The 27,105-nt window shown below is 39.6% G+C and overlaps 1 protein-coding gene across 1 annotated transcript; it reads left to right on the top strand.

The window, feature by feature from the left end:
- The first annotated feature begins 7,448 nt into the window (after window positions 1-7,448).
- ndufa2 (NADH:ubiquinone oxidoreductase subunit A2) lies at window positions 7,449-26,445 on the top strand. Its single transcript, XM_056732019.1, has 4 exons — window positions 7,449-7,577; window positions 17,408-17,514; window positions 26,195-26,291; window positions 26,418-26,445. The coding sequence occupies exons 1-4, from the start codon at window positions 7,474-7,476 to the stop codon at window positions 26,428-26,430; spliced, it is 321 nt and encodes a 106-aa protein (XP_056587997.1). The 5' UTR covers window positions 7,449-7,473; the 3' UTR covers window positions 26,431-26,445.
- The last annotated feature ends 660 nt before the right edge of the window (window positions 26,446-27,105 follow it).

The following is a 27,105-nucleotide window of genomic DNA, read 5'->3' as shown; positions in this document are numbered from 1 at the left end:
GATCCACCACTACTCTTTCAGCCACCTGGAGCGCGTTGGGTTCCCCCGTCAACAGCCATAAGTGTCCCAAACGGGGCAATTGTGCGGCCTGGGTCCTCACGGGTGTTTGATCATCGTAGGTCCACTGCTGGAACTGCTGAGCTGCGTTGACCGGGGACAATCCCACTCTAGCGAGGATCTCCCGTTTCAGGGCTTCATAATCGTTGCTGGCCGGTGGTAATAGAGCATAGTAAGCCCTCTGGGCTTCGCCCGTTAAAAATGGAGCCAGGATTCTCGCCCACTCTACCTTGTTCCACAGTTCCCTTGCGGTTATCACCTCGAAGCTGTGGAGGTAGGCCTAGATGTCATCCTGCGCCGTCAGTTTCGTCAACAGATTATGGGCCGCGACTCTTGCATCCGGTAAGGGCACTTGGGCGTTGGCAGCCGCCTGCATCATTCCCAGGGCCTGATTAGTACTATCCTGCCGCTGGGCTAGTTGCTCGGAGAAACGTTGCTGTCTAACCACCACTTCTGCCAACCGTCGGACCACTTCCTCCATGATGTTGTAGATAACCAAACGAGGGATAGAGAGAGAGCAGGTAGGGTTCCTGGAATAGACGAAGGATGGTTATTCAACTCTGTACGTATCGTAGCCTCGGTGCTACGCCCGCATTCTCCACCAGTTGTGACGGGCGAAGCAACGACACGTACACCAGAGTATGATTTACCACCCCCGAAGGGTATTTTATTAGAACAGTGAGGAAACAATGTCACTGGGAAGATTCCTGTAGATCGCTTGGTTCCCAGGCGTTGAGACTTGCTTCTCTTTCCTCCCTTGTTGAAGCACTACGAGTCTTTACTTCCGGGTCCTTCTACTTCCGGGTTAGCGATATCCTTCCTTTCCAATCCCTAGATATCGGATCCTATGGGGTACAAAAGAACATAGGGACTCAGTGGCATTCCAATCCTCATGGAGACGTTGCTCACCTCTGTTTGACTACCAGCGGCTTTTATAGCCGCTGGCGTCTGATTGTGATGAGCCGCAGCTGTGCCGCTCGGATTGCCTCCGTCTCCATGGCGACGCTGATAGCGCCAGGGGTGACTCGTCACAACTTTTTATTTCACTTGACGCTGCTGGGTGAAGCAAACCAACTGGGTGGGGCACCTAATCAATTCGCAAGTCTCGGGTGCAAGAGGTCACTAGTTCGAAACTTACGTCACACACTTAAATTTGCAATTTGTTCACACATAGTGCTAGTACGTAAACAAACAAAATGTATGACATTTTAGTAATGAAATAAAATAAAGTGTGATGTATGTAGTGCATAAAAGTGGTTTATAATACATGTAAATATATACAAATAGAAACAAGGTAAATACAAAATGACATTCTTTCTTTCACTGTTACTTCTGACATCTGTTCCTCCTATACACTGTATTTCTGCTACTTTTGCTCTACTGTCTCATTTCATGTTGTGGGTACACTGGGGGAATTGTGGGCATGCTTTGTTTTGAGTTATCAACCAGTGTTTTTCCCATATGTGCTTTGTTACATTGCACTGGTGAGGCTCTGCACTGCTCTTGCAGCACCTTTTGGGCTTGGCCCTCTATCGCTGCTTGCAGCTATATTTCAATCATAGTAATTTTAAGCAGAAAAAGTAAATAAACTTCACACTACATTCACATTAGGTACGTCGCTGCAAAGAATATGGTATGTTTAAGGTATGATTGGACTTCATGTTGCCCTGTTGAATTGAATTGGATCGTTGTAAGTTGACCTGATACACCACTGATCGGGGCTGCATCTCGATACTTGTGCTATTATATCTTAGTGCCGCATTCGACACCATTGACCACAAAACACTTTTACATAGACTTGAATATTATGTCAGTGTTAGTGGAATAGCATTAAATTGTTTTCAATCATACCTATCTAACTGTTTTCAGTTTGTAGCAATAAACAATGAGATGTGACAAATAAAAGGCCAGTCTGTCACCATCAGATGCAGAAAGGTTAAATAACACATTCATGACATCCAGACTAGATTACTGTAATTCACTGTTAGGTGGTTGTCCTGCAGGCTTATTACAAAAAACTCCAACTGGTCCAAAACGCGGCAGCTTGAGTTCTTACACGCCCCTGCTGTTCCTTATTTCTCCAGTAGTATGCAGTTTTACGCCCCTGCTGTATAATTCATACAAATTCATAGAGATTTAATTTTCTAAAACTTTTTGAAATAACAAGACAGTACCACTGCATGAGCATTTAATATTTTTCTTAATTATTTCCAAGTATTATTACAAATGAGATCAATAATATCACAACATAATAGGCCTAATTAGCCAGCCAACAACTACTATTAAGAAAACAAGATACACGATTAATTGAGGACTAACAATCACAAACGTGATAAAACCCACATAAAGTGCACATACATTTTAATCCAGATCATTAAGTTAAAATATTCAATGGAAAATATCAAAGAGGTATATTGTATGTACAATAGATAATTGGATCATCTCTTTAACAACAAATCAAGATCCATATGGGACTTATGTTTTCAATTTGAGTTTGAACATGTTTGTGGTTGTTGGTGCTCAATTATTGATTTTTTTTATAAAAAACTTGAATACGTGTGCAGCTAAACTGAAATGGTTTATATATAATATATAATGCAAGTTAACAGGGTCAGAATAATATTTTACCAGGACAGGCAATCTCGCATTGACTACAGAGACAAAATGAGAATAAATTATTAAGAAAATAAATATGAAAATGAGTTAGAGATATCGAGTTGGCATACACGTGCTCAGCTAAGGTTGATCCAGACAAAACATTGACCTGTTTTTTTATTAGTGGTGGGCCGTTAACGGCGTTAACGTGCTGCGTTAACGTGAGACTCTTATCGCGCGATAAAAAAATGTCGCCGTTAATCTATTCTCAAAGTTGGGTTGGGAGCTGGGTCTATACTACGCAAGCTATCATGACTTTCACCTTGATATTTTAGCGCGGATGTATACCTAGCTCAATTGCACTGTAACGGCCGAGAACGAGATTTTTCAACTCGCGTGATTCGCGCAATTCGCGCCGCCTCATCATCTCATGACCAGGGCTTCATTCGCGCCGCAAGTAGGTCTATCACGTCTTTGCATTGACTTAACATGTAAATCACTCGCGCTTGACGCGCCATTCGCGTTTGGTCTGAACACAACATAACGTTACTGTGAAATTACCACATCAAGCGTGACGTGCTAACATGGATGCAGCTTTGAAGCCGCCCAGGGGCGTCGCAACCGTGGGGGATGTGGGTGTTAAAACACCCACACTTTTCCCGGTGAGAGGGTTAAACACCCGCACTTTTTTTTGCAGTTTTTCCGCAGTTTTGTACAAACGCCTTACAGCAGTCGCTCCTCCGTTTCTCTTGCCGCTCTGTGTCTGCGCTCGATGCGGCTGCTTCCTCTCCCCTCCCACTCAAACATAACACCGGCTTTGAGTATGACCGGATGGTGATTGGCTGTTCTGCCTTAAGTCCCGCCTCTATTGGTGTGTTAGATTTACATACATGCCAACCCTCCCGATTTTTCCGGGAGACTCCCGAATTTCAAAGCCCCTCCCGAAAATCTCCCGGGCCGACCTTTCTCCCGAATTTCTCCCGATTTCCACCCGGACAACAATATTGCTACACCATACGTCTCTGGGCGCCGTTTCATATGAGGCACGTAAATTGTCAAAAGTAAAGCAAATGCAAAGAGAGGAAGACAACGCGCGCGAGGGGGAGTGAAGGCGTGCGAGAGGGAGTGAATGCGCGCGAACGGGGGTGAATACGCGCGAGAGGGGGCGAGTGTGCACGAGAAAGAACGAGTCTGCACGAGGAGCAAATGCGCGTGAGAGGGAGAGTCAAATGAGTGAGAGTGTGTGCGCGCGCAAATTACCAAATTAAAGAAACATTACTTAATTTTTTGATAAATTGTTTGAGATAAATCAAATTGTTTAGTTTTTGAGGTTTTATTTATTTTAGTATACGACCAGTGTTGGATAAGTTACTCTGAAAAAGTAATTAATTACTAGTTACTCATTACATATTCAATAGTGTAATTAGATTACTGTCCAAATTACTAGTATTTAGTTACTCATTACAAATTACTTTCTATATCCTACATCAACCTTGATTAGTTAAGTGATTAAAGGATAGACATGAAACCTCTTATTTAATTCATAAAAGAATAATATGATTAACTGACCAAAGTATTACAAATGTTAGAATTATACATTAAAGCACAGATTTTAAAGTAAGACTTTGAATTTTGATGTCAATTACAGTATTGCACACGCATGTATTTCAAAAAGTATTTAGTTTAATTACATCCAAAGTAACTGTATTTAAATTACAGAAAACATGAGAGTAATCCCTTACTTTACTTTTTCAAGGGAAAAGTAATTAAATTACAGTAACTAATTACATAGTAACTAGTTACACCCAACACTGTATACGACAGTTTTCCTCCATAAACCTATGACAATGCTCCATGCTGCGCATCCCACCAGCCATTCCCCAACCCCCCCACCCCCCCCCCCCTGGAATATCTCCCTAATTCTGAGGTCTCAAGGTTGGCAAGTATGTAGATTTATCGGTTAGCTCCAGCTGAAGAGGCGGGAACGGTAATGGTTTTTACGTCTTCCTTTTCCAGCGACTTTGAGTGTTTATGCTTTCGAGGTTTTTAAATAACCTTGATATGTGTTTGGGAAGATGTTCTGTTTATGTGTTGTTGATATGTCGAGTGTTTTGTGAATTATATTTAGTTTTTAGACTAATGCTAATTGCAAATTGGGATATTGTTCAGAAATAGCTAAATTCGTTTATTTATGTGGCATGCAATGTATAAAGTAACTGTGATGAAGAAGGCAGTGAATTGACGAGGAGGAGGGACAAATTGTCCTTGTTAAGCAGTGTATTTATGGGTTTATTGATTTTGATATTTTGAACATTGTTTTTTTTGATTAGTTGAATACTTTTGTGGATACTTACCTATTATGTTTGATTGTACCTGTTGAAGAACTATGAACGAAAAGTTTATATTATTTTAATGTTTAAAAACAGAAAATTGTTACATTATTTATACCAACAGAGAAAAAGCTTTGTGTGGGCGTTATATCTCCCCTTTTCAAGGTGCAAGTAAGCAAACTTTAGCGGTCACAGTCCTGTCAGACCCATGTCACTATCAAGCTTTCCACTGTCTTTCTCCCCTGGGATTATTAAAGTTTTTCTGATTCATTAGCAAGTCTACTGTTGTGTATTTTCACAACAGAGTTTTGACTTATCTTATGTGTTCCGAATGTGTTTTTATACTTTACTAGTATCCCACATTTAAATGGGAAGCTTTTTATATCTTGTATGTTATACCTTTTATACCGTTCTGTCATTACATTCAACGTTTTCATTGTTAACAAAAAAAAAACATCCATCCCCCGCACTTTTGAAAAGCTTGCTACGCCCCTGAAGCCGCCGGGTTGCTTCAGGGAAAATTGACTTTAAAGAAGCTTCCCAATGGAAACATCGACAAAACTAAGGTTGTTTGCACCTTGTGCAATGCGGAATTGGTTTAAAAAAAACTTTCTCTCAACAGATTGTGGTCTAGCTTTAGTTGAAACCAGTAAAATTGTATTGGCACCTAATGTATTATGGCTCCTGTATGACATATCGCTTGTTGCTCCATAACTCTTTGTAAATTGCTTTGTATAAAAGCGTCTGCTAAATGAATAAATGTAAATGTACTGTTGGAGCTCTTCCAGTCTCAAGTACCACCTAAACGCAAATCATCCCTTAGCTAATGCGAAAGTAAACACAAGTACATCTTATTGAACATAATTTAATTTTCATCACCAATTATCATAGTAGAACAGCTTTCTCAAGCAGTTTGTGATGCATTTTGGAAACAGGAGATGTGCCCCTTGTCTAATGCGCCACCTGGCTTGAGACACCCGTTCTCAAAGACTTACTTTTAGTCATTATTTGGGTAGCACACATAGTCTTAATGCCTTCGGCAGAATTCAAATGAGCCATTTTAATCTAGATTAATTCCAAGATTAATCTATATTAAAAAAAAAAATCTATGACCACTACTAATATATATATATATATATATATATATATATATATATATATATATATGTTAAGATGTTTAAATTTATTCATATCAACATCAATTAATCGTAAAAAAAATATGCATGTTGGGCCATTTCTTAGTAACAAAAACGATTATTTACCATACCTCCAGCTCGCGATAGACGACGAAGTTATCTGTTAGGTCTGTTCTGGTGGTTCATAATTAACAGCCGAACCCCTACTGGAGAAATAAGGAAAAACAGGGTCCTAAAACTGCATAGGGCTTAAAACTGCCGGGGGCGTAAAACTGCATGGTCGTGGTCTGCAGACTCCCCTTCTCCCATCTGGGGGGTTGTACCAACGTCAAACGTCATTTAAATTATAGCATGTGGATGAATTTTGTTATCAAGTCTCGGAAAAAAAGATGATTATCGTGATACAAAACAACAGGGGAAAGACTTAGTTATCAAGTAATTTGCTACTGGTGTTTCCAGTTCCATTTCAAAATCCGACGGCTGTTTTTATAAATCCAATCAAATCGGAGAGAAAGACGAATTCAGTGCCCACTACTATTTTCTCATTCAAAATTCCATTTAATCGAATATGTACAAAATACGACTATGTGAAAGTAGTCCACTGGCTTACAGAGATATATAAAACAAAAGAAACACGAATATAATATAGCACACTTAAATACAAATACGAAAGAAAAATCTTTCGTTTTTTCAAGTTTCTTATTCTGTGCCTCAACATTTAAAATGGTTTTAAAATAAAAATCAAGATCTGTGCGACTTAAAGTAATATAAGATGCTTTTGAATGCGTTATTCTGGTTTTATGAATGTAAAACTTGTCTAAAATAATAAAAAAGTTAAGAGTATAAATTTCTTTGTCAGACAAATAAGGGTTCTGTAGCCCATGTAAAATATCTCATGGCTCCAAATGAAAGGTGTTACGGAGGAATCTTTTGGTCGTATCCATTTTAAAAGCAATCCAGAATGAAAGGGAATAAGGGCAATAATAAAACAAGTGTTCAACATCCTCAAGATGCATTACAAAAAATTAATTTATCACAAACTGTATGTAGAGACATTATGCTTGTACAAACAGTAGCCTAATCTAATTCTTGCTTGCGATAGTAAGCTAAAATAGGAATTTATATAAGCAGCCTTTTGAAAGAAAGGGCAGAACAACATAAAATGTATAGCCTAATTGTCGCATTTATTAAGAAATAGGATTAGAAAGAAGAATTTAGGAATTATTATTATTATTTTGTCATCTTTCCCTTCAATGCCTCCACACTCCAGTTCAGTTGGTGGCGGTAGTGCACCAGAAGTTGGATATCAACCGCCATAAAGCCATGTAAGAAGAAGAAGAGTGAAGGTTACAGTCATGGCTGCAGCTGTGGTTCGTGGGATCGGATCAAATTTGTCGAAGAATCTGCGCGAGATCCGCTTGCATTTATGCCAAACATCAGCTGCTAGTCAGGGAGCCAGGTGTGTATTAGTGATGTTTTGTTTTGTTTTTCTTTGGAAGAATAGTTCTCTTTAAAGCAAACGAATGCATAATTTGTGTTTATCGTTATATTCACTTAACAGGTATATGCCTAATGAGCTTAATGAATGCGAGCGATGTTCTTAGCCGTGGCGTAAATTAGACAGAATTGTATTGATTCAGCGGTGATATGGATCAACTGGGGATCGTGTAAAATTGGGATATGAGCGTGCACGTATCAAAACACGGCGACAGATTAGCGATTGGGATTTTACGAGGAGCTCTAAAAATCAGTCACATTATTTATAAATATTTGTAACAACATTGGATATTGTCTTTTCCCCGGTTTTTTTTCCACATGTATATGACCCCGTTTATGATTTTTTTTAAAGTAGTCCTCATGTTGCAGAGCCGTTGAAATACAGAGTTACGACACTTGTACTAAATCCCAGTTCGCATACTATCCGTCCTACATAGTAAAACGTATTCGAAAATATAATTGTTGGCCGTTTATGAAAATGCGTCTTGTCTGTACTTGCGTTCCTGTGGACTTGTGAAACGTCATCAGTAGCAGTCCGATTACTGTACCATTTACGGCAAGAGTGGTCTTCAATTTTATATTATATTTATGGCCGCCCAATAGGGCTGTACGATTAATCGAATCGCAATCGCGATGTGAGACATTGCGATTTGCTATCGCTAGAAGCTATAATGTGGACGTCTGTTCCAAGCCGGCTTTGAGTGGCATTCTTGCTAACCATCTGAGTGAGCGCACCTCCGTTATACCCAATAAGCCCTGCCCTTGCGAACTGCGTAAACGGTAGTTATAAAAAAAACAAAGCGAGAGAGAAAGTGGGATTACTTGAGCTTCTCTGCCCGGCGTTGCTTGTCTCCCATCTCTAGCTGAGGAACCGTTTAAACAAAGCGCGTCTCTGCTCCTTGCGATGCGTCTCCATTGTACTTGAGTCCGGCTCCACACCGCATGTCTCCACAAGCGCATCTGGTAATATGGACACCCTGTGTCAACTCACGCCTGGCTCTGCATTTCAAATAAATGCTAATTTTATCCAACTATTTTACTAATTTCACTTCGATGAAATGAAACATTCAGCAAATTTTTAAAATCCCAAATAGGCCTACTTAAAAATGTATAAATCAAACTGTGTAAACTATTTACCATTTTATTAATTCACTCATACAATAAAACATTTAATGGATTAAAGGGTTATAATGAGCATTGTATTTGTTTTAATGAAAGCTAGAATAGTGTACACTGGTATTTAGATTTGGATGTTGGTGTGGTGAAATCTGGAAATTGGCAACCTATAGAACAACAGAAATTCCTAAATCAATAATGCCCATTTTTTTTTCAGCATGATAACTATACCCATACTGTGCGGCACACTATTGACAAAATAGAGTTGAAGCTTTGTTTGGAAACATTAATTTGCGATCGTCATGTCTGTCAAAAAAATCGCAATTAGACATTTTCCCCAAATCACACAGCCCTACAGCCAAAGTATATTTGGCATCACATTTTTTTATCCATCCGTGCTAATGACAGTATCTGTGATCGAATAACTAGAGGATGAGCCCTCAGCCTCTCGTTTTTAACTGTCACTTGCATTTAAAATCAAAGAAGGGTTTGTAATAAAGTAACACCTTGTCAAGAAAGGGTAAACGGCAGATGGCACATCTTTAATTAAGAATTACTGTATTGTGATTTTTGTCCGATGATGTTGCATTTATAAATCAGAATTTTGGCAGCGGTTAAAGTGACTGCTGGTGGCATCCCGTTGTAAAATAGACTTGACTTATTTTTTTGAGCTGCTAGCATCTGTTTTACATTGCAATCCTATGGAGTAAACCTTGTTTTCAAAAAAGTCTTTAACTCTTTCCCTGCCATTGACAAGTTATCTCGTCATTAAAAAAATATTGGTGTTTGTACTGTTGTACAGCAGCTGGCGCTGCTACACACCTTTGGAAAGAGTACAGAAGTTCTGAACCTAGAATTTATATGTTTTTAATGATTGTTCTGAGTGTTATCTGGGTGGAGTCTTTAAACAGCTGAGATAATAACAAAAATTTGGTCAGTTTTCCATTTTTGAAGAAACCTACCCAGATCTAAGGGGTGAAAAAAATGAAGAAATGAAGATAGAAGAATACAGTTTCTTTTGTTTGAAGCAGAAACTATATTCTGTAATTTGATATATTGTTTGTCCATACATTTATTACCGAAAATTGACTATGAGCCCTCAAAATTTAGCGAAAATGTTAAAAAACGCTGGCACTGGCTGGCAACTTTTTTTTTTTTAAAGGCTGGTGGAGAAAGTTAATTTCACCCCAAAATTTGGGGAAAATCTGCAGAATTGCACAGAAGAGTTTTAAATGTACATCTGTACTCAAATATACAGCGGGTAAAATAAATATTGAACACGTCACCATTTTTCTCAGTAAATATATTTCTCAAAGTGCTGTTGACGTGAAATTTTCACCAGTGGCTGTTCCAATAAGGAGGTTCAACCAACTCTAGGTTAAACCTTGAATTTAGAGTTTGTTTACTTGGAATTTAGAAACTTTGAGTTTTTGGTTTCAGAACATCTGATTTGAGTCAGTTCAATTTATTCTGGGTAGGCTTACGCTGGGTTAAGCGCTTGCATTAAGCGCTTGCTTTTCTTATAAAAAACTTCATTATTCAAGAAATTTATTATAAACTGAAAACAATTAGGGTTCCTTACACATTTTTTATCAGAGCGAGATTTTGTTTACCGGTGAGCGTAATCTGAGCGAATTGCACAATCATTGAGCGAAATGTTGAGACGTATGGCTCAGCTTCGATCTCATGCTCTGGTTCGCATGTAATCTCTTCCAATGAGCTCCATGTGCGTGCGCGAGCCCTCCGCCTCTCGTATTTAACTGTCACTTGCATTTAAAATAAAAGAAGCGTTAATAATACAGCAACAAATTGTCGAGAAAGGGCAAAAGCACATAGCCGCTCTTGAATGCCAGAGCTCTAGACTAACTTTTTGCAATGGTTGCACTGGTGCGCCTAACTTTTTTCTTAGGTGCACCAGCACAAAAGTTAGGTTCACCCAAATTTTCGACGGCATCGCATTTAACGCGTTTACAGTGCCTTGCGAAAGTATTCGGCCCCCTTGAACTTTGCGACCTTTTGCCACATTTCAGGCTTCAAACATATAGATATGAAACTATAATATTTGGTGAAGAATCGACAACAAGTGGGACACAATCATGAAGTGGAACGAAATTTATTGGATATTTCAAACGTTTTTAACAAATAAAAAACTGAAAAATTGGGCGCGCAAAATTATTTAGCCCCTTTACTTTCAGTGCAGCAAACTCTCTCCAGAAGTTCAGTGAGGATCTCTGAAGGATCCAATGTTGACCTAGATGACTAATGATGATAAATAGAATCCACCTGTGTAGGGATGAGTCACGAATTTCGAATATTCGAATAGTATATTTAACTCTAGAATTTCGAATAGTGTGTGCGATCTTAAAAAATTCGCAGTGTTTTTACGTGTAACGCGTTCATGTAACCAAAGGGTGGCGCTGCCAATAACGACGCACCTAAAACCTAAAGGCTGTCAATCAAGAGACAGTAAAGCAAAACATTTTCCCACAAGAATTGGTAACGAAGTTACGCACACTGTAGACCCGCGTGACATAAAGGAAACGATAAATTGAGACGATGTCAAAAATGTGTTCTGTGTGGGGTCCTTTAATGAAACGAATGACAATAAAGTGCAGTGCAAACTCTGGAATGCAAAGCTGACTTATCATGGATACACAACTACGATGCACAATCATTTGAGGGCGAAGCACCAAGCAGGTCCATCCACAGGTCAGCAATCAGTTGCTAGTTTATGGTCATAACAACCAATTTGGATGCCAGACGGTTGGAGCAAATAACGGCACTAACTAGCAAGATGATCGCTAAAGATATGATTCCGATCGGCTTTGTCGGAGGAGAGTGTTTTAAAAATCTTATGGAGTTTGTACAGCCTGAATTTACTGTTCCGTCTAGAAAAAACATCACTGCCAGACTGGAGAAACTTTTTCATGACAATAGAAACTGAAGCCTTTTGAGCTAATTATTCATGAAATCGTTCCGAACTGTTAATAAATGACGTCATTCGGTTAATATGTTTTAACGCGTGTTAAGTCTGGTCTAAAATCTTTATGGCTTTAATATATTTTCTTTGATCAATCGCACTGTTTTTTAGTTGGTATAAATGTGCATGCTCATATTTGACAAGGTAATGTTCTAGCATTATAAGAGGTTGATTCTGATCGACGTACTGTTAATAAGTGCCGTCATTCGGTTGTTAATATATTAATGTTTCAGCACGTTATTTTAATGTATTGCTTTATGTAAGATTGCCTATTCCATAATACATAATGCAGTGTGCCGTCATGCGGATTTAAAGCGTAAATGTTCTCTCTCTCTCTCCGTCTGTGTGTGTATAATACTGTAAATGCGTCCATGTGGGGGAGGTGTGCGAATTTCGAATAATTTTCGAATAGTTCTCATCGATCTTCGAATATTATTTTTGCTTTAAATGCCCATCCCTACACCTGTGTGTAATCAAATCTCCGTATAAATGTACCTGCACTGTGATAGTCTCAGAGGTCCGTTTAAAGCGCAGAGAGCATCATGAAGAACAAGGAGCACACCAGGCAGGTCCGAGATACTGTTGTGGAGAAGTTTAAAGCCGGATTTGGATACAAAAAGATTTCCCAAGCTTTAAACATCCCAAGGAGCACTGTGCAAGCAATAATATTGAAATGGAAGGAGTATCAGACCACTGCAAATCTACCGAGACCTGGCCGTCCCTCTAAACTTTCAGCTCATACAAGGAGAAGACTGATCAGAGATGCAGCCAAGAGTCCCATAATCACTCTGGATGAACTGAAGAGATCTACAGCTGAGGTGGTAGACTCTTTCCATAGGACAACAATCAGTCGTATACTGCACAAATCTGGCCTTTATGGAAGAGTGGCAAGAAGAAAGCCACAAGCCACCTGGGAGACACCAAACATGTGGAAGAAGGTGCTCTGGTCAGATGAAACCAAATTCAAACTTTTTGGCAACAATGCAAAACGTTTTGTTTCACCACCCTGAACACACCATCCCCTCTGTCAAACATGGTGGTGGCGTGGTTCCGGTGACGTCATCACTCCGAATGGCAGCCTAAACAACAGCTCCTCCGGGAAAACTAATTAACTGCCCCGTTAAGTTATCAAATATAACTTTTTTTGATTCTGTTTCGCTCAAAGTGGGGCAAGAATGGGAAGAAGAGATGGAAACAAAAAATACACCGCTGGAGAAACTGCAAACGAAGAAAACACAGCGAACAGCTCTCCTACGCGGGTACAAGATGGCGAAGCTAACGCGAGCCCTCAACCGAGTGAGGCGGCAAGTTTAACAAAAGTTCTGGAGGAGATAAGGGACTTTCGCAAAGACACCAAACAACAACTAACCGAAATTATCTCAGAAATCACCAGTGTTAATCAAAAATTGGCAGAGGCAGAAACGCGAATCGGCAAAGTAGAAGATCACGTTCAAAATGTGGAGCAGGTGATGAGCAAGATGATAAAAATCATCAATCAACAAGAAACCAAATTACTCGACCAAGAAGGCAGATCCAGAAAGGAGAACATAAGGCTCTACAATGTTCCCGAAGGATCGGAGGGCACGTCAACGACGATGTTTGTGGAAAAGTTACTGCAAGATACACTAGAGATACCTCCGACTACGGACCTTGGCATCGAGAGAGCTCACCGCGCGCTAGCCCCAAAACCCTCCGGCAACGGGGGAGATAAACCACGGTCAATTATAATAAAATTCCACCGCTACAAAATTAAAGAAGAGATTATGCGCAAAGCTTGGGCAAAAAAGAAGGTGTTTTTGAATGAGAGACCAATATACTTTGACCAAGACTACCCCCCGTCAATTCTTCAGAAACGTAAGGAATACTCTGAAGCTAAACGAGTGTTAAATCAGAAACAGATCCGGTTTCAGACCCCGTTCCCCGCTAAACTACGCGTGTTTTATGATGACGGGACACGACTGTACCAGTCGGCAGAGGAGGCAACCACAGACATGAAAGATAGGGGACTGCCCATCAATGTAATCACGCTGAGGGAGACCCTAGCGGAGCAGCTATCCCACACCGTCTGGGAAACGGTTAGAGACCTGAGACAAAAGGGAGTGGAAAAAGAACGAGAGAAGAATATAAGGGAGCGACTGCAAGTTTACAGAAGAGGGCTCCTGTCCCCTCCAGAAGATCTCTAAGTTTGGACTAATTTCAAACTTCTGGTGAGCTAAGTAACCCTGAAAAAGATATTCACTTCGAGAGATATGCGGTAATGTTAATTTCTCTCTTTTTTTTTTTTTTTTTTTTCAATGTCATTTATTACTTATTTTGTGGACATCCCTTCTCCCCAAATTAGATGAAAATATATAGAAAGGAGGAATATACAAGGTTTTTTTTGGCAAAATAAACACTGAACTTTACATTTACTTTTGTGAATGCTGCAATGGGGGCCCTCGACCCGAATGGGAGAGAGATTTTCCCCCACAGCTAGAAGTTCCATCTAGCTCAGCTCAGGGTCATCTATTAGAGACCCCAACCTTGGAATCATATCATTGTTTTTCATTTGTCTGTTATGCGTGTTTTTTTGTTCTTCTTTATACAGGGAGTAGATCAATTAAGTTCGGTTTATCTGAGTTGGTTAATACATTGCCTTTAGATGCATATGGTTAGAGACAAAGTTAAAATAATCTCGTTTAATGTCAATGGGATGTTGAATCCAGTTAAACGCAGTAAGATTTTATCTAAAATGAAAAAAGAACAAGCCCATATAGTGTACTTACAGGAAACGCATCTGAATGATAAAGAGCACGAAAAACTGAGGAAAATGGCTTCTCTTATGTGTTTTTCTCTTCATATAAATCAGGACATAGAAGGGGAGTCGCTATCCGCCAAAATGACGGACGGCCTTCAGATTTTTCCGTCATTGGTAAAAGAATACGTCAATGACAGAGAATTTTCGGTTAACGCGACCTCTGGTACACACACGTACAGGAATATCTGGACCACTGCCAATCAGAGGGGGGTCCGCCCTTCACCATTTCTGATTGGTTTAGACCACAATATGGGCCTAATGTGTGTCTGTCTGTTGAATCACAGGGAGACTTTTAGAGTTGCGGAGACTTTTTTTCTCTCTTAAACGGCTGGTCGCACTGGTGCGACCTCTGATTATTTTTAGTCGCATCATTGAAAAATAAGGTTGCACTCTAGAGCCCTGAATGTAGATGTACAGTGTTGTGAAATTTAAGCAGCGGTGAACGTGACTGCTGGTGGCATCCCATTGTAAAAAACAGTATAATGTGACCGATACAACAGTAGATGAAAAACAGATAAGTGCTAACACTAAAACGACGTGACGACGTCACAAATATGCTAATTACCCATAACAAATGAACAAATAAAATATATTTTGTAGTGATCGATCGATATTGTTTTTATAAACCGTTACAGATACAGATTATTTGCATGTTTATGTGCCTGATACCCGATATGCAGAACATATATTTATTAACTGTAATACTGTTTTTGACACACTGATCAATCACTCCCTTCTTCATACAAGGCAAAACATTTGCATATATACACCAATAAATGGAGGGGTCTGAAAGAGTGAAAATAAAGTGCACTGTTACTAATGTGTCTCTGTTCAGTGGCTCTATGCAGTGATGGTCCTGCATGCACTTCTCTAAACGGCCACAAGATGGCGGAGCTTATCGGTGAATCCGATAATTGAAAACAGATACCCGATGATGGGAAATGTATTACTTGCCAAAATGACCAACGCAAAACAATGTCTCTATCTGGAACGACTTTTCCATTCATGAAGTGCCCTTCAAAGGAACAAAAACAGTGCATGAAATTCGTCTAAGGTGTATTTATACATGTGACATGTCATATTTAATAGGGCTGGAGGTATACCGAGTTGGAGGGATATATCGATATGTTTACCCAACGCGATGCGGGATTAGCCTATATCGTTCATATCGATATGGTTTGATACTGTGCACGCGCTCGCTCTGCACGAACCAGATCGCGGCCGCTTGCCTGCTCCAGCACACAAGGTAGCATGCGACATGGAGGAACACGTGCTGCCGGTCAACACTACAGAAAACTTACTGGCTAGTAAAAAAAAAAAAATGGTTCACTCATTTGGAGGTGGTTTGGATTTAAAAGTTCCGATGAGAGGCAAAAACAGCAAATCTGTAGGGAATGTAATAAATTCGTTGTATCAAAATGTAGAAGCACATCAAATCTCTTCCACACTTACAAAATTACCATAAAGTGCAGTACGATGAGTGTTTACAACTTCGTGCTACAACTTCGCCCACGAAGACCACACAACTCAAAACATCTGTCCCGAAACAAAGCTCTCTGGAAGCTTATTTTACCCGAAGTGTGCCTTACGAAAAGTCGCAAGTGGTGCGATATAACTATGTCGGTAGGTTATCACATTGCTAAAGACATGGTTCCTATTGCAACAGTGGAACAAGAAGGTTTTAAAACACTGCTAAAAACAATTGACCTAAGATACCATTTACCCAGTCGCAAGTACTTTGCAACAGAAGCTCTGCCGCAAATGTACAGTGAGGTCAGACGGAAGCTTTCCGAGCGGCTCGCTAAAGTGTCTCTTTTCGCGCTAACAACCGATCTTTGGTCAAGCAAGACATGCGAGCCATAAATGAGTTTGACAGTTCATTTTCTTGAATATTGGGAAATGAAAACTCAAACCAGCTATTTTCCCCAAGACCATACATAAGTAGTTATGTTTTTTATGGTTATGTTTATTTTGTTATTTGCATAGCAGCACACTAGAGCTGTATACATTGTTAAGCAGGAGGAAAAAAACTGTATTGTATTTTATTTATCAAATATTTTAGATAATGTAAAATATGTTGTGAAGCTGTTTATTTGTAAACAGGGAGGGGAAACCCTGTATTTGCATTTTATTTTGCTCACAAACTGTTCAAATGAAGGTTTAATAAAGGCTTTGATTTTCGAGTAACCATTTATTCCTTTTGGTAAAAAATACCGGATATATACCGTATACTGCTATTCCTCCTAAAAATATTGAGATATGAATTTTTGGCCATTTTGCCCAGCCCTGATATTTAACTTGACTGTCTGTAAGAACTCTCTCGAGTTCCAAATGCGTCTTTTATTTTAATCACTTGTGTTGCTGTTTTTGTTAACTCCGTATTTAAAGAGCAGAGCGTCTCGTTCAAGCGCTCCTTTGTTTTCATATCGGAGTGGGAGGTTTGTGGCTTTGACACCAGTTAATTACTATTCCGAAACTGCTTTATTTATCAAGATAAAACAGTTTAACTCCTCCGGCCTTTTACCTGCCGCTGTCCGCCCCGTATATGCCTGTGCACGGAGTTGTGATTTTGTGTGTTCGTGTGTTGCCCAGTTTTGACACACAGGGCAGCGCTTACAGAGACAGCGTGATCGGATACAATGTTAAAATGTTTGTTTGTAAACGATGCATATATAAACACAATGGCGATATTTGCATTACCAAAAACTACCGACGTCAAGTTTATATATCGTGCAACAAGTCGAAGTCGACAAGTCGACAGGCCTACTTCCGTGAAATAACTTGCCTTTAAGATTACTTGCCTTTGGCCTAGTTCTTCACTCTGTATATTATCAAAGACACATAAAACTTTCACAGTTTAGCTGAAAACTAGCAATTCATTGATGTTTATCTTTTTTAGGGATTTTATTGAGCAGCATTATGTACAGTTAAAGAAGGCGAATCCTGATTTTCCAATCCTCATTCGGGAGTGCTCTGGAGTCCAGCCCAAACTGTGGGCACGATACGGTAAGAAAAACATACCAGCAAATACATTATTAACCTTTGGTCTTTGTTTGTTTACCAGTCTTGCTAGTGGCTAGCAATATAACAAATTTATACTAATATGAATTAAATATATAAATTGTTATTTTATTGCCTACAAATTGTATTAAATAAATAGTTTGTTGAATGGGCCGTGCAACCTCATTGCATTTAAGTTTAGCGAAGGTTTGGGCCACAAAAGAATGCATGAATTTGAATTTAGCTCTCTTTCTTGTTGAAGAATATCACTGAATAATATAAAGTATTATTTTATAGCTTTACCTGGTAACTACTGTTAGGCCAACCTGAAACTAAGTGTGGTAATTCTTGGGTCCCTCACGATTTGATTCAGATTCGATTCGGAGTATTATGAATCGATTCACAATCGATTCTTGACGTGCTAATTTGAATATTTGTGACATCCCGTCACATTTTCCAACAAAGTGAGACTAGTGTTGGCACTTTTTTTATTCTAGTCTCTGAAATGTCACATACTGTATTTTCACAACTGTATTTTGTAGTACAGTACAGTAGCCCCAACTCTGATAAACACCTGAACAAGCTAATCAAAGTCTTAAGAAAAGTTGTGTTCAACTTAATGTCGCACTGCTCAAATCTATCGGCTATTGAAATTAAAGGACTTTGAAAGCGATTCAGGGGCAGACTGCGGTATTTTAATGTAATACACCATGCAATCTGTGCAGTTCCGAATTAAGTTGAATGTGTCTGTACCAGAAGATGTCCACTAGCTTGTTTAGGTGTGTTTATTCAGAGTTTAACCCCTGCTTTAACTCTTTCAACGGCATTGACGATTTATCTAAAAAAAAACGGTTCCCTGCCAAAGACGAGTTATTACGGCAATCAATGTTTGTACTGTTATACAGCAGGTGTCACTATTACACACATTTGGGAAAAAGTACAGAATCCCAGAACCTAGAACATATGTTTTAGCGGTTTTTAATGATTGTTCTGAGTGTAATCTGGTCGGAATCTTTGACAAAAAACATTAATTATCTCCGCTGTTTAATCAAAGTGATGCAGAAAGTGCTAAGAAACCTACCTACATCTACGGAGTGATAAAAAACGAACAAAATGAAGATAGAACAATATGGTTTCTTTTGTTTAAAAACTGAGACTCTGTTCTTTCATTTGACATATTGTTTGTCCATATATTCTTTACAGAAAATTCACTGTGAGCCATTAAAGTTGGGTGAAAATGTAAAAAAACGCTGGCGTAGGCTGGCAACTTTAAAAAGCAGAAGCAGCAGCTCATTTAATTCACTCCACCGCAGCTGATTTGTCAATAAATTAGTGCAAACAGCATTTCCAAAAACGTATCACTGACAGCGATAGTTTACCCAAAAATACAAATTCTGTCACCATTTAGTCACCCTCAAGTTGTTCTAAACATTTATACATTTCTGTGTTCTGATAAACACAAAGAAAGATATTTAGAAGAATGTAAGAATTTTTTGGGCATCATTCACTACCATCGTAGATAAAAAAACATAAAATTAGATCTTTTTAAGAATTTCGGAAAGCAAACCGTTTTGGGTTTTCCAACTGTGGCAGGGTTTTTCTTGCATAGAGAAATTGGAGGTGGCCTCCTCCATCAAATATCGCACCGCCTCAGACTCTTGCCAAAATGATGTCGGTTGTCTTCACAAGACATGCTGCTTGCATTTAACAGACTGTTATTTTTTATAACTACAGTTGCGGCATTAAGGAAAAACCCTGTATGGATGTCAACGATGTCCCAGAAATTAAAATTGTTAACATTCCTTCAAATATCTTTCTTCATGTTCACAAGAACAAAGAAATTTATAATTTAATAATAATAAATTTATTAAGGGAATAGGTTAAGAGAACGGCTTGTCATCCGTGGGAGACGATGGCAGCAAGTTATACGCATATTCCACTCAGGGCTAGTCAGCCATGCTAGTCGGACCATGACAAGGGTCTGTGGAAAGCTAGACCATGAAGCATAAGGCCAATAATCTAGTTGGCTCTTTCAGCCTGCCCATTGTTTGTGGGTGAAATCCTAACGACAGACTGGAGGAAGCTCCAATCTATCGACAGAACTCCCTCAAAAACTGATAGGCAAACTGAGGTCCCCTGTCAGAAGCGTCATAGGGTAGGCCATGGATCTTAAAAACATGGTTAAAACAGGTGGAAGTTTGGGAAGCAGAATGAAATGTGCTACCTTAGAAAAGTGGTTTACGATTGTCAGGGAACAGGGTTTTCCCTTTGGACGTGGGGAAGACCTGTGACAAAATCCAAAACCATATGAGACCATGGACAGGACGAAATGGAAACGGCCTGAGAAGACCAGAGGGCCGAGAATAGCTAGACTTGTTTTGAATGAACACAGGACAAAAAGTTACAAAATGACATGCATCGCGTGCCCTCATGAGCCACCTAAATCTCTGACTGATAGTAGCGAGATAACCTCTCACCCCAAGATTTGCAGCCAGCATGCAGGAGTAGCCCCAACACAGGCCAAATAGTCTTCATGATTGAAGCGCAGTGACAAGCAGAACTCGCGAGAGGTTTTACATTCTTAGAACTGGTCTGTAAGAGATTAGGGTTGGGCGTTGTCTACCAAATTGGCATTGGACGATGGCTACATTGAAACATGGCTATGGACGATGGCATTGCCCTGTGGCATTACAAAGTTACTTGCATCTAGGCACAAGCTTTCCAGAGACACAGCTTCTTTATACAACGCGTGCTGGGCAATTATAATGCAGGCGCGTCATCTGCTAGATTGTATTATTATTCTGATGTTATAAAGTGAGACGTGTCTTCGTTATACACGCTAGGGTTGTCACGATACTGGAATTTCTAACTTCGATACGATACCTTGAAAAATATCGATATTCGATACCATTTTCGATACTACAGAGAAAAAAACTGTTAATATTTTTATTTATTAGAAGTTGTTTGAAGCCAGGTTTCTCAACAGGATACACAGGAACCTGATCCATGCATATGTACACTGCTACAGCCCTGTTCAGCTTCTTAGCTTCATTTGAGTTTGCTTCATACTTTCTTTGCTGTTTAAATACAGCTGGTAGTGTAGGTTGTGAGTGTGTTGTTTTTGTTGCTGGTCAAGTCTCATCTTCTTTCTGGTGCTACAAGAGAATGCCAAACTTTAATAAACAAATATTTATTTATTTTTGACCACACTTTTAAAATGAACTGAACTATCTAACTAATCTTAGAACTTAAGTTAATGGTAAAAGATATTTGTTAACATGAATAAACAATAAAGAATACTTCCAAAACATGTATTGATCTTAATTTAAACTAACTTTTACTAATACATGTACAGTTGAAAGAAAAAGTATGTGAACCCTTTGGGGCTTACTTGGATTTCTTCATAAATTGGTCATAAAATGTGTTCTGATCTTCATCTAAGTCACAACAATAGAGAAACACAGTCTGCTTAAACTAATACCGCACAAACATTTTACGTTTTCATGTTTTTATTGAACACAACATGTAAACATTCATAGTGCAGGGTGGAAAAAGTATGTGAACCTTTGGGTTTAATAACTGGTTGACCCTCCTTTGGCAGCAATAACCTCAACCAAACGTTTCCTATAGTTGCAGATCAGACCTGCACAACGGTCAGGAGAAATTTTGGACCATTCCACACATAGCGTTGTGTGTTCTTTCCAAACAACTCAATTTTGGTTTCATCTGTCCACAGAATGTTTTGCCAGTAGTGCTGTGGAACATCCAGGTGCTCTTTTGCAAACTTCAAACGTGCTGCAATGTTTTTTTTGGACAGCAGTGGCTTCCTCCGTGGTGTCCTCCCATGAAGTCCATTCTTGTTTAATGTTTTCCTTATTGTAGATTTGTCAACAAAAATGTTAGCATGTGCCAGAGATTTCTGTAAGTGTTTAGCTGACACTCTAGGATTCTTCTTCACCTCATTGAGCATTCTGCGCTGTGCTCTTGCAGTCATCTTTACAGGACGACCACGCCTAGGGAGTGTAGCAACAGTGCTGAACTTTCTCCATTTGTAGACAATCTGTCTTACCGTGGGCACATGGACATCAAGGCTTTTAGATATACTTTTGTAGCCCTTTCCAGCTTTATGTAAGTCAACAATTCTTGATCGTAGGTCTTCTGAGAGCTCTTTTGTGCGAGGCATGTTTCACATCAGACAACGCTTCTTCAGAACAGCAAACTCAAAACTGGTGTGTGTTTTTTATTGGACAGCCCAGCTTTAATCAACACATCCAATCTCATCACATTGATTGGACCCCAGGTTGGCTGACTCCTGGCTCCAATTAGCTCTTGGAGAAGTCATTAGCCTAGGGTTTCACATACTTTTTCCACCCTGCACTATGAATGTTTACATGTTGTGTTCAATAAAAACATGAAAACGTATAATGTTTGTGCGGTATTAGTTTAAGCAGACTGTGTTTCTCTATTGTTGTGACTTAGATGATGATCAGAACACATTTTATGACCAATTTATGAAGAAATCCAAGTAAGCCCAAAGGGTTCACATACTTTTTCTTTCAACTGTAGATCCGGGTGTCTGTCTTTCAGGTACTTTCTATATTAGAGGTGTTAGCGCCTTTTGTTAGCACTGCTCTGTAGCAACTCTTGCATATTGGCTTGTTTGTGTCCTTCGGCTTTCCATGTTCATTTGCTTCATATCCAAAATATTTCCAGATAGCACTCCTGCTGTGTTCTTTATCAACCAAAGCCGGTTGCGGAGGTACTACGGCGTTTTAGTGCCACGTTAAAAATAAAAAAATCCAAGATTTCGAGAATAAATTCGAAACGTAACAAATTCTCGTAACATTTCGACTTTATTCTCGTAACATTTCGACTTTATTCTCGTAACATTTCGACTTTATTCTCGTAACATTTCGACTTTATTCTCGTAACATTTCGACCTTTTCCTTGAAATATTGGATTTTTTTTATTTTTAACGTGGCACTTAAACGCAGTCGCACGGTGGCGCCGTGCACGCCATATTTATATTCACTTCACTTTTGCTATTTAATCAGAGCGAATGAGACGAGAGACGAGACACGTGACATGCACTGCAGGTTACGTGTGGTGTTTGTCAACGCGCCTTTCGAGATAAGTGAAAGCTCGGCTAGGATCGGTGTATCGATACTTTTGGGAAATTAGTATTGGTACCGTTCAGATATTTCAGTATCGATATTTATCGAAATATCGATATTTTTGACAACACTAATACACGCAAGCAATGCAGACTGCCCGTCCTCTTTATACAGCGCAAGCTCCTTAGTTATTCTGATTTCATATTCAATAAAACAGTTCAATAGTGAGACGCATCTTTATACAGCGCAAGCTCCACAGTTAAAAAGAGTCAGGCTGGTCTGATCTATACAGTGTGAGGTTTTAGGCCTAAAGCTTTATTCATATTTGTTCATGACTAAAGTGAAAAATTTGTTGGAATCACGATGCCGGCTCAACATCGTCATGTCTGTCAGCCATCGACAATGAATGATAGCATGTTCTATTGGCCCAACCCTATTAGCGATGGTAAAATGGAAACAGTTAAAGAAATGTGGGCAGTGGCCAGCGGCACCGCAATACAATTCCGAATGTGGCTTTGGTATTCAGCAGATGAAATGTTGATGCCTCCCAGTTGCATGGACTCCTTCCCCCAAAAGGATTTGGAAGTGGTGATGAGTTGAGGAGAGACAGGTTGAGGAGGATCGTCGTCATAGCCCCGAGCGGGGCGCGGAGCTCAAATCGCTTGTCCAGGTGGGTAGCCCGCTCCATCAGCTGATACAAGCAGGAAAGAAATTAACAGGAGTAAATCTCATCCTTGAGGGTGGCATTCCGCCCCTTCAAAAGATTAGCAACCAGGGTCGGCTCGTTCCAATAACATGTGTCCGCTAGTGTATGGAGCTCTATGGTGTAGTATGACACAGGTCGCCTCCTCTGTTGCAGGACAGCGAGCAGTCGAGCAGACTCGTACCCGTGGACTGAACGGTCAAACACTTTAATAATCTCCTTGAACTGGGCAAACTGCTCACAACACTAGGCATCTGCTTCCGGAACAGACCACCCCCAGATGCCAGCTTGTCCGATGATGAGAGAGATCATGTAAGCGATCTTGGAGCGGTCCTCAGCATAAGAGAGAACACAACCTTCCACTGGGTTAGGAAGGCCCTGCATTAAGTAGGTTCACCTGCGTAGCATGGAGGATTGTTTATACTGGGTTCAGAGGTGCTCATGAGAAGACTGATGGCTCTGCAAGAGATGAAGTTGGCTATTCAGATCTGTGACTTGGGCTAATAGGTTATCCACAGCACGCCAAACAACAGTTCCTATACATGCTTGCCCAGCAAAGCTCCCTGTAGCTAGACTGCTGAACGAATTGTTTTTTCCGTTGCTGGGTCCAACATGAAAAGATATTTAAGTCGATGTAATAATGGATGACCCAAAAGCAAACGCAGGTGAACTCAAACTGTTTATTTAGAAAAATAGGAAATTTATGCAGCATGCCGTCAGACCCTCTTGGAAGCATCAGTTTGGGCAGCAGATAGTTGGAAAGGGCAAGGGCGTTTTTCCCCAGCCAGGAGAAAATAAGCTGTAAGCAGTGACAGGACTGACACACACAGGCAGAAGGACATCTGTGCAGGGATTAAGTGTGAAGCACTGGACAAAACTGACTGGCTATAGCGAACAGCCGATTCTAAGTAGCAATAATGAAGATACAGTTGTGTTCAAAATTATTCAACCCCCACTGAAATTGATTGTTTTGGTCGGTTTGACATTGATTATGATCATTCAGTCATCCTGCTTACAATTAAATCAAAGAGGCACGTGTAGGTGTTATATAACATAACATTTATAATGAAATAACCACAAATGTCTTTTCTGAGCTCACATCATTATCAGTTTTATTCAACCCCCAAGTGACATTCAATCTTAGTACTTAGTACAACATCCTTTTACAGTTATAACAGCTTTTAAACGTGAAGCATAGCTTGACACAAGTGTCTTGCAGCGATCTACGGGTATCTTCGCCCATTCATCATGGGCAAAAGCCTCCAGTTCAGTCACATTCTTAGGCTTGCGCACTGCAACTGCTCCACCAGAGATTCTCAATAGGATTTAAGTCTGGTGACTGCGATGGCCACTTCAAAATGTTCCAGCCTTTAATCTGCAACCATGCTCTAGTGGACTTGGAGGTATGCTTGGGATCATTGTCCTGTTGAAAGGTCCAACGTCTGCCAAGCCTCAGGTTTGTGACGGACTGCATCACATTGTCATCCAATATCTCCTGGTACTGAAGAGAATTCATGGTACCTTGCACACGCTGAAGCTTCCCAGTACCTGCAGAAGCAAAACAGCCCCAATGCATGATTGACCCCCCGCCATGCTTCACAGTAGGCAATGTGTTGTTTTCTTCATAGGCCTTGTTCTTCCTCCTCCAAACATAGCGTTGATCCATGGGCCCTAACAGTTCTAATTTTGTTTCATCAGTCCACAGAACACTATCCCAAAACTTCTGTGGTTTGTCCACATGACTTTTGGCATACTGCAGTCGACTCTTCTTATTCTTTGGGGACAGCAAGGGGGTGCGCCTGGGAGTTCTGGCATGGAGGCCTTCATTATGCAGGGTGCGCCGTATTGTCTGAGCAGAAACTTCAGTACCCACATCTGACAAATCTTTTCTCAGTTCCTCAGCAGTCACACTGAGTAGAGTAGAGTAGAGTAGAGTCCCACTCTACGCTTCAGGTAGCGCACAGCAGTCGAAGTCAGCATCTTCTTTCTGCCACGACCAGGTAGCGTTTCAACAGTGCCCTTTGCCTTGAATTTGCGAATGATGCTTCCTGTGGTGTCTCTTGGTATGTTTAACATCTTTGCAATCTTCTTATAGCCATTGCCCTTCCTGTGAAGAGTAATCACCTGTTCTCTTGTCTTCCTGGACCATTCTCTTGACCTCACCATGTTTGTAACCACACCAGTAAATGTCTAGAAGGAGCTGAGTATCACAGTCATTTTAAAGCTGCCTAATTGGTGCTTATTAGGCTTTATTGCTGCTCCCTGATATCCACAGGTGTTTTCAATACCTGATTGAAAACACTTCATTGAACCTCTGTTCTTCAGAGTGGTAGTCTTTAAGGGGTTGAATAATTATGTCAATGAAGAATTCACAAAAGAAACATTTACTACTGTATAACAAAACTAATTGATGTCATTTTAGTTGCAAATGGTTCTTTAAGAAGTCCTTGTAGGATTTCATTCTGAATACAATTACAGATGTACACTAAATTCCCTAAAACCATTTACAGCATTGGGGGTTGAATAATTTTGAACACAACTGTAGATGAGGTGAAAATCAAACCCAGATCGTAGAAAAATGTTGACAGAATTTTCATTTTTGGGTGAACTATCCATTTAATTAACATTTAAAATGTATTTTTGACATTTGTGAATCTATTCTAAATTGTCCACTTCCGCATTGTGATGCATCTAAGAATCAAATATTTCCCCCACGCCTACCTTAAACACCTAAAAAAATTATATTTGTAATTTGTATGTTTGCTTTATTACATTCTGAACCATTGGCCTGACTGAGCTAGTAAAATAACCTTAATGTTGAGCCCTGACTTATACCAGATTTGAATATAAATATTTTTTTCTCCCTCAGGCGTTGGTAAAGAACACAGCTCTCCACTGGACAACATGAACGTCGACCAAGTGGCCAAAACTCTAGAGACATTAATGAACACCAAGCCAATGATCTTGTAAAATGATAATGTTATTTGTTTCCTCAGATTAAGAAATAAACGTATATCCTCCAAGAACTGAAATTGCCCTTGTCAATTTTTGTTTGTATGATGTAATATACTTTTTTTCTGTTTGCTTTTCAGGCATTTCCGGTAATGTTCAGCGCATGAACATTTCTATAGTATAGCAAGGCTTTCCAAAAAATATTCAAAGAACAGAGCACAGACTACACACACAAAGACACAAACACAATGATGATTTATTTGATTTACAAACATTTTGATCATTTATCCACATTGTGAAATATTGTAGAATTGCACACATGCGACAGTACATCAATATTACTGCACCACTGTGTCTGTCGCTTGGCCTCTAAAGAATGACATAGCTTAAAAGAATATTTATTGTCAGCATCATTACATTTTTGTTGCTGTGCACATTTTTACTGTACCTATCCAGATACAGGTGCATCTCAATAAATTAGAACGTCGTGGAAAAGTGGAAGTAGTTGAAGTCTTTGGTTCTTTTAATTGTATTGATTTTGGTGATGATTACGCAAAAGCATCTAATTGGATTTGTAAAACTGAAATAATTTTATAAATGCATATTATATTTACTTTAATATATATTTTAGAGCACCTAACCCCACTTCTACCCTAAACCTGCCCACTTCCCAACCATATAAACCATGCAAAAACCAAATAGAAGTCAGCCACGGGTATTTATTGCAAACACTGACAAAAACAGTTTAAAAGCATTACAAACAGGTTGCGTCTTCTAAAGCTGTATGATATTTTTGTGCAAGCACAGTACATTTTTATCACCAATTAT

Source organism: Triplophysa dalaica, chromosome 19 (assembly GCF_015846415.1).
Source record: "Triplophysa dalaica isolate WHDGS20190420 chromosome 19, ASM1584641v1, whole genome shotgun sequence".
NCBI classification, from domain to species: Eukaryota; Metazoa; Chordata; class Actinopteri; order Cypriniformes; family Nemacheilidae; genus Triplophysa; species Triplophysa dalaica.
Note: the sequence above shows the minus strand (reverse complement) of the source record. Positions and strands in the feature narration are given on the sequence as shown.

Coding starts and splice junctions, on each gene's coding strand:
- ndufa2 (XM_056732019.1), top strand. CDS start 7,474: ATGGCTGCAGCTGTGGTTCGTGGGATCGGATCAAATTTGTCGAAGAAT. Junction 7,578..17,407: donor GCTGCTAGTCAGGGAGCCAG/GTGTGTATTAGT, acceptor TATCTTTTTTAG/GGATTTTATTGAGCAGCATT. Junction 17,515..26,194: donor CAAACTGTGGGCACGATACG/GTAAGAAAAACA, acceptor TTTCTCCCTCAG/GCGTTGGTAAAGAACACAGC.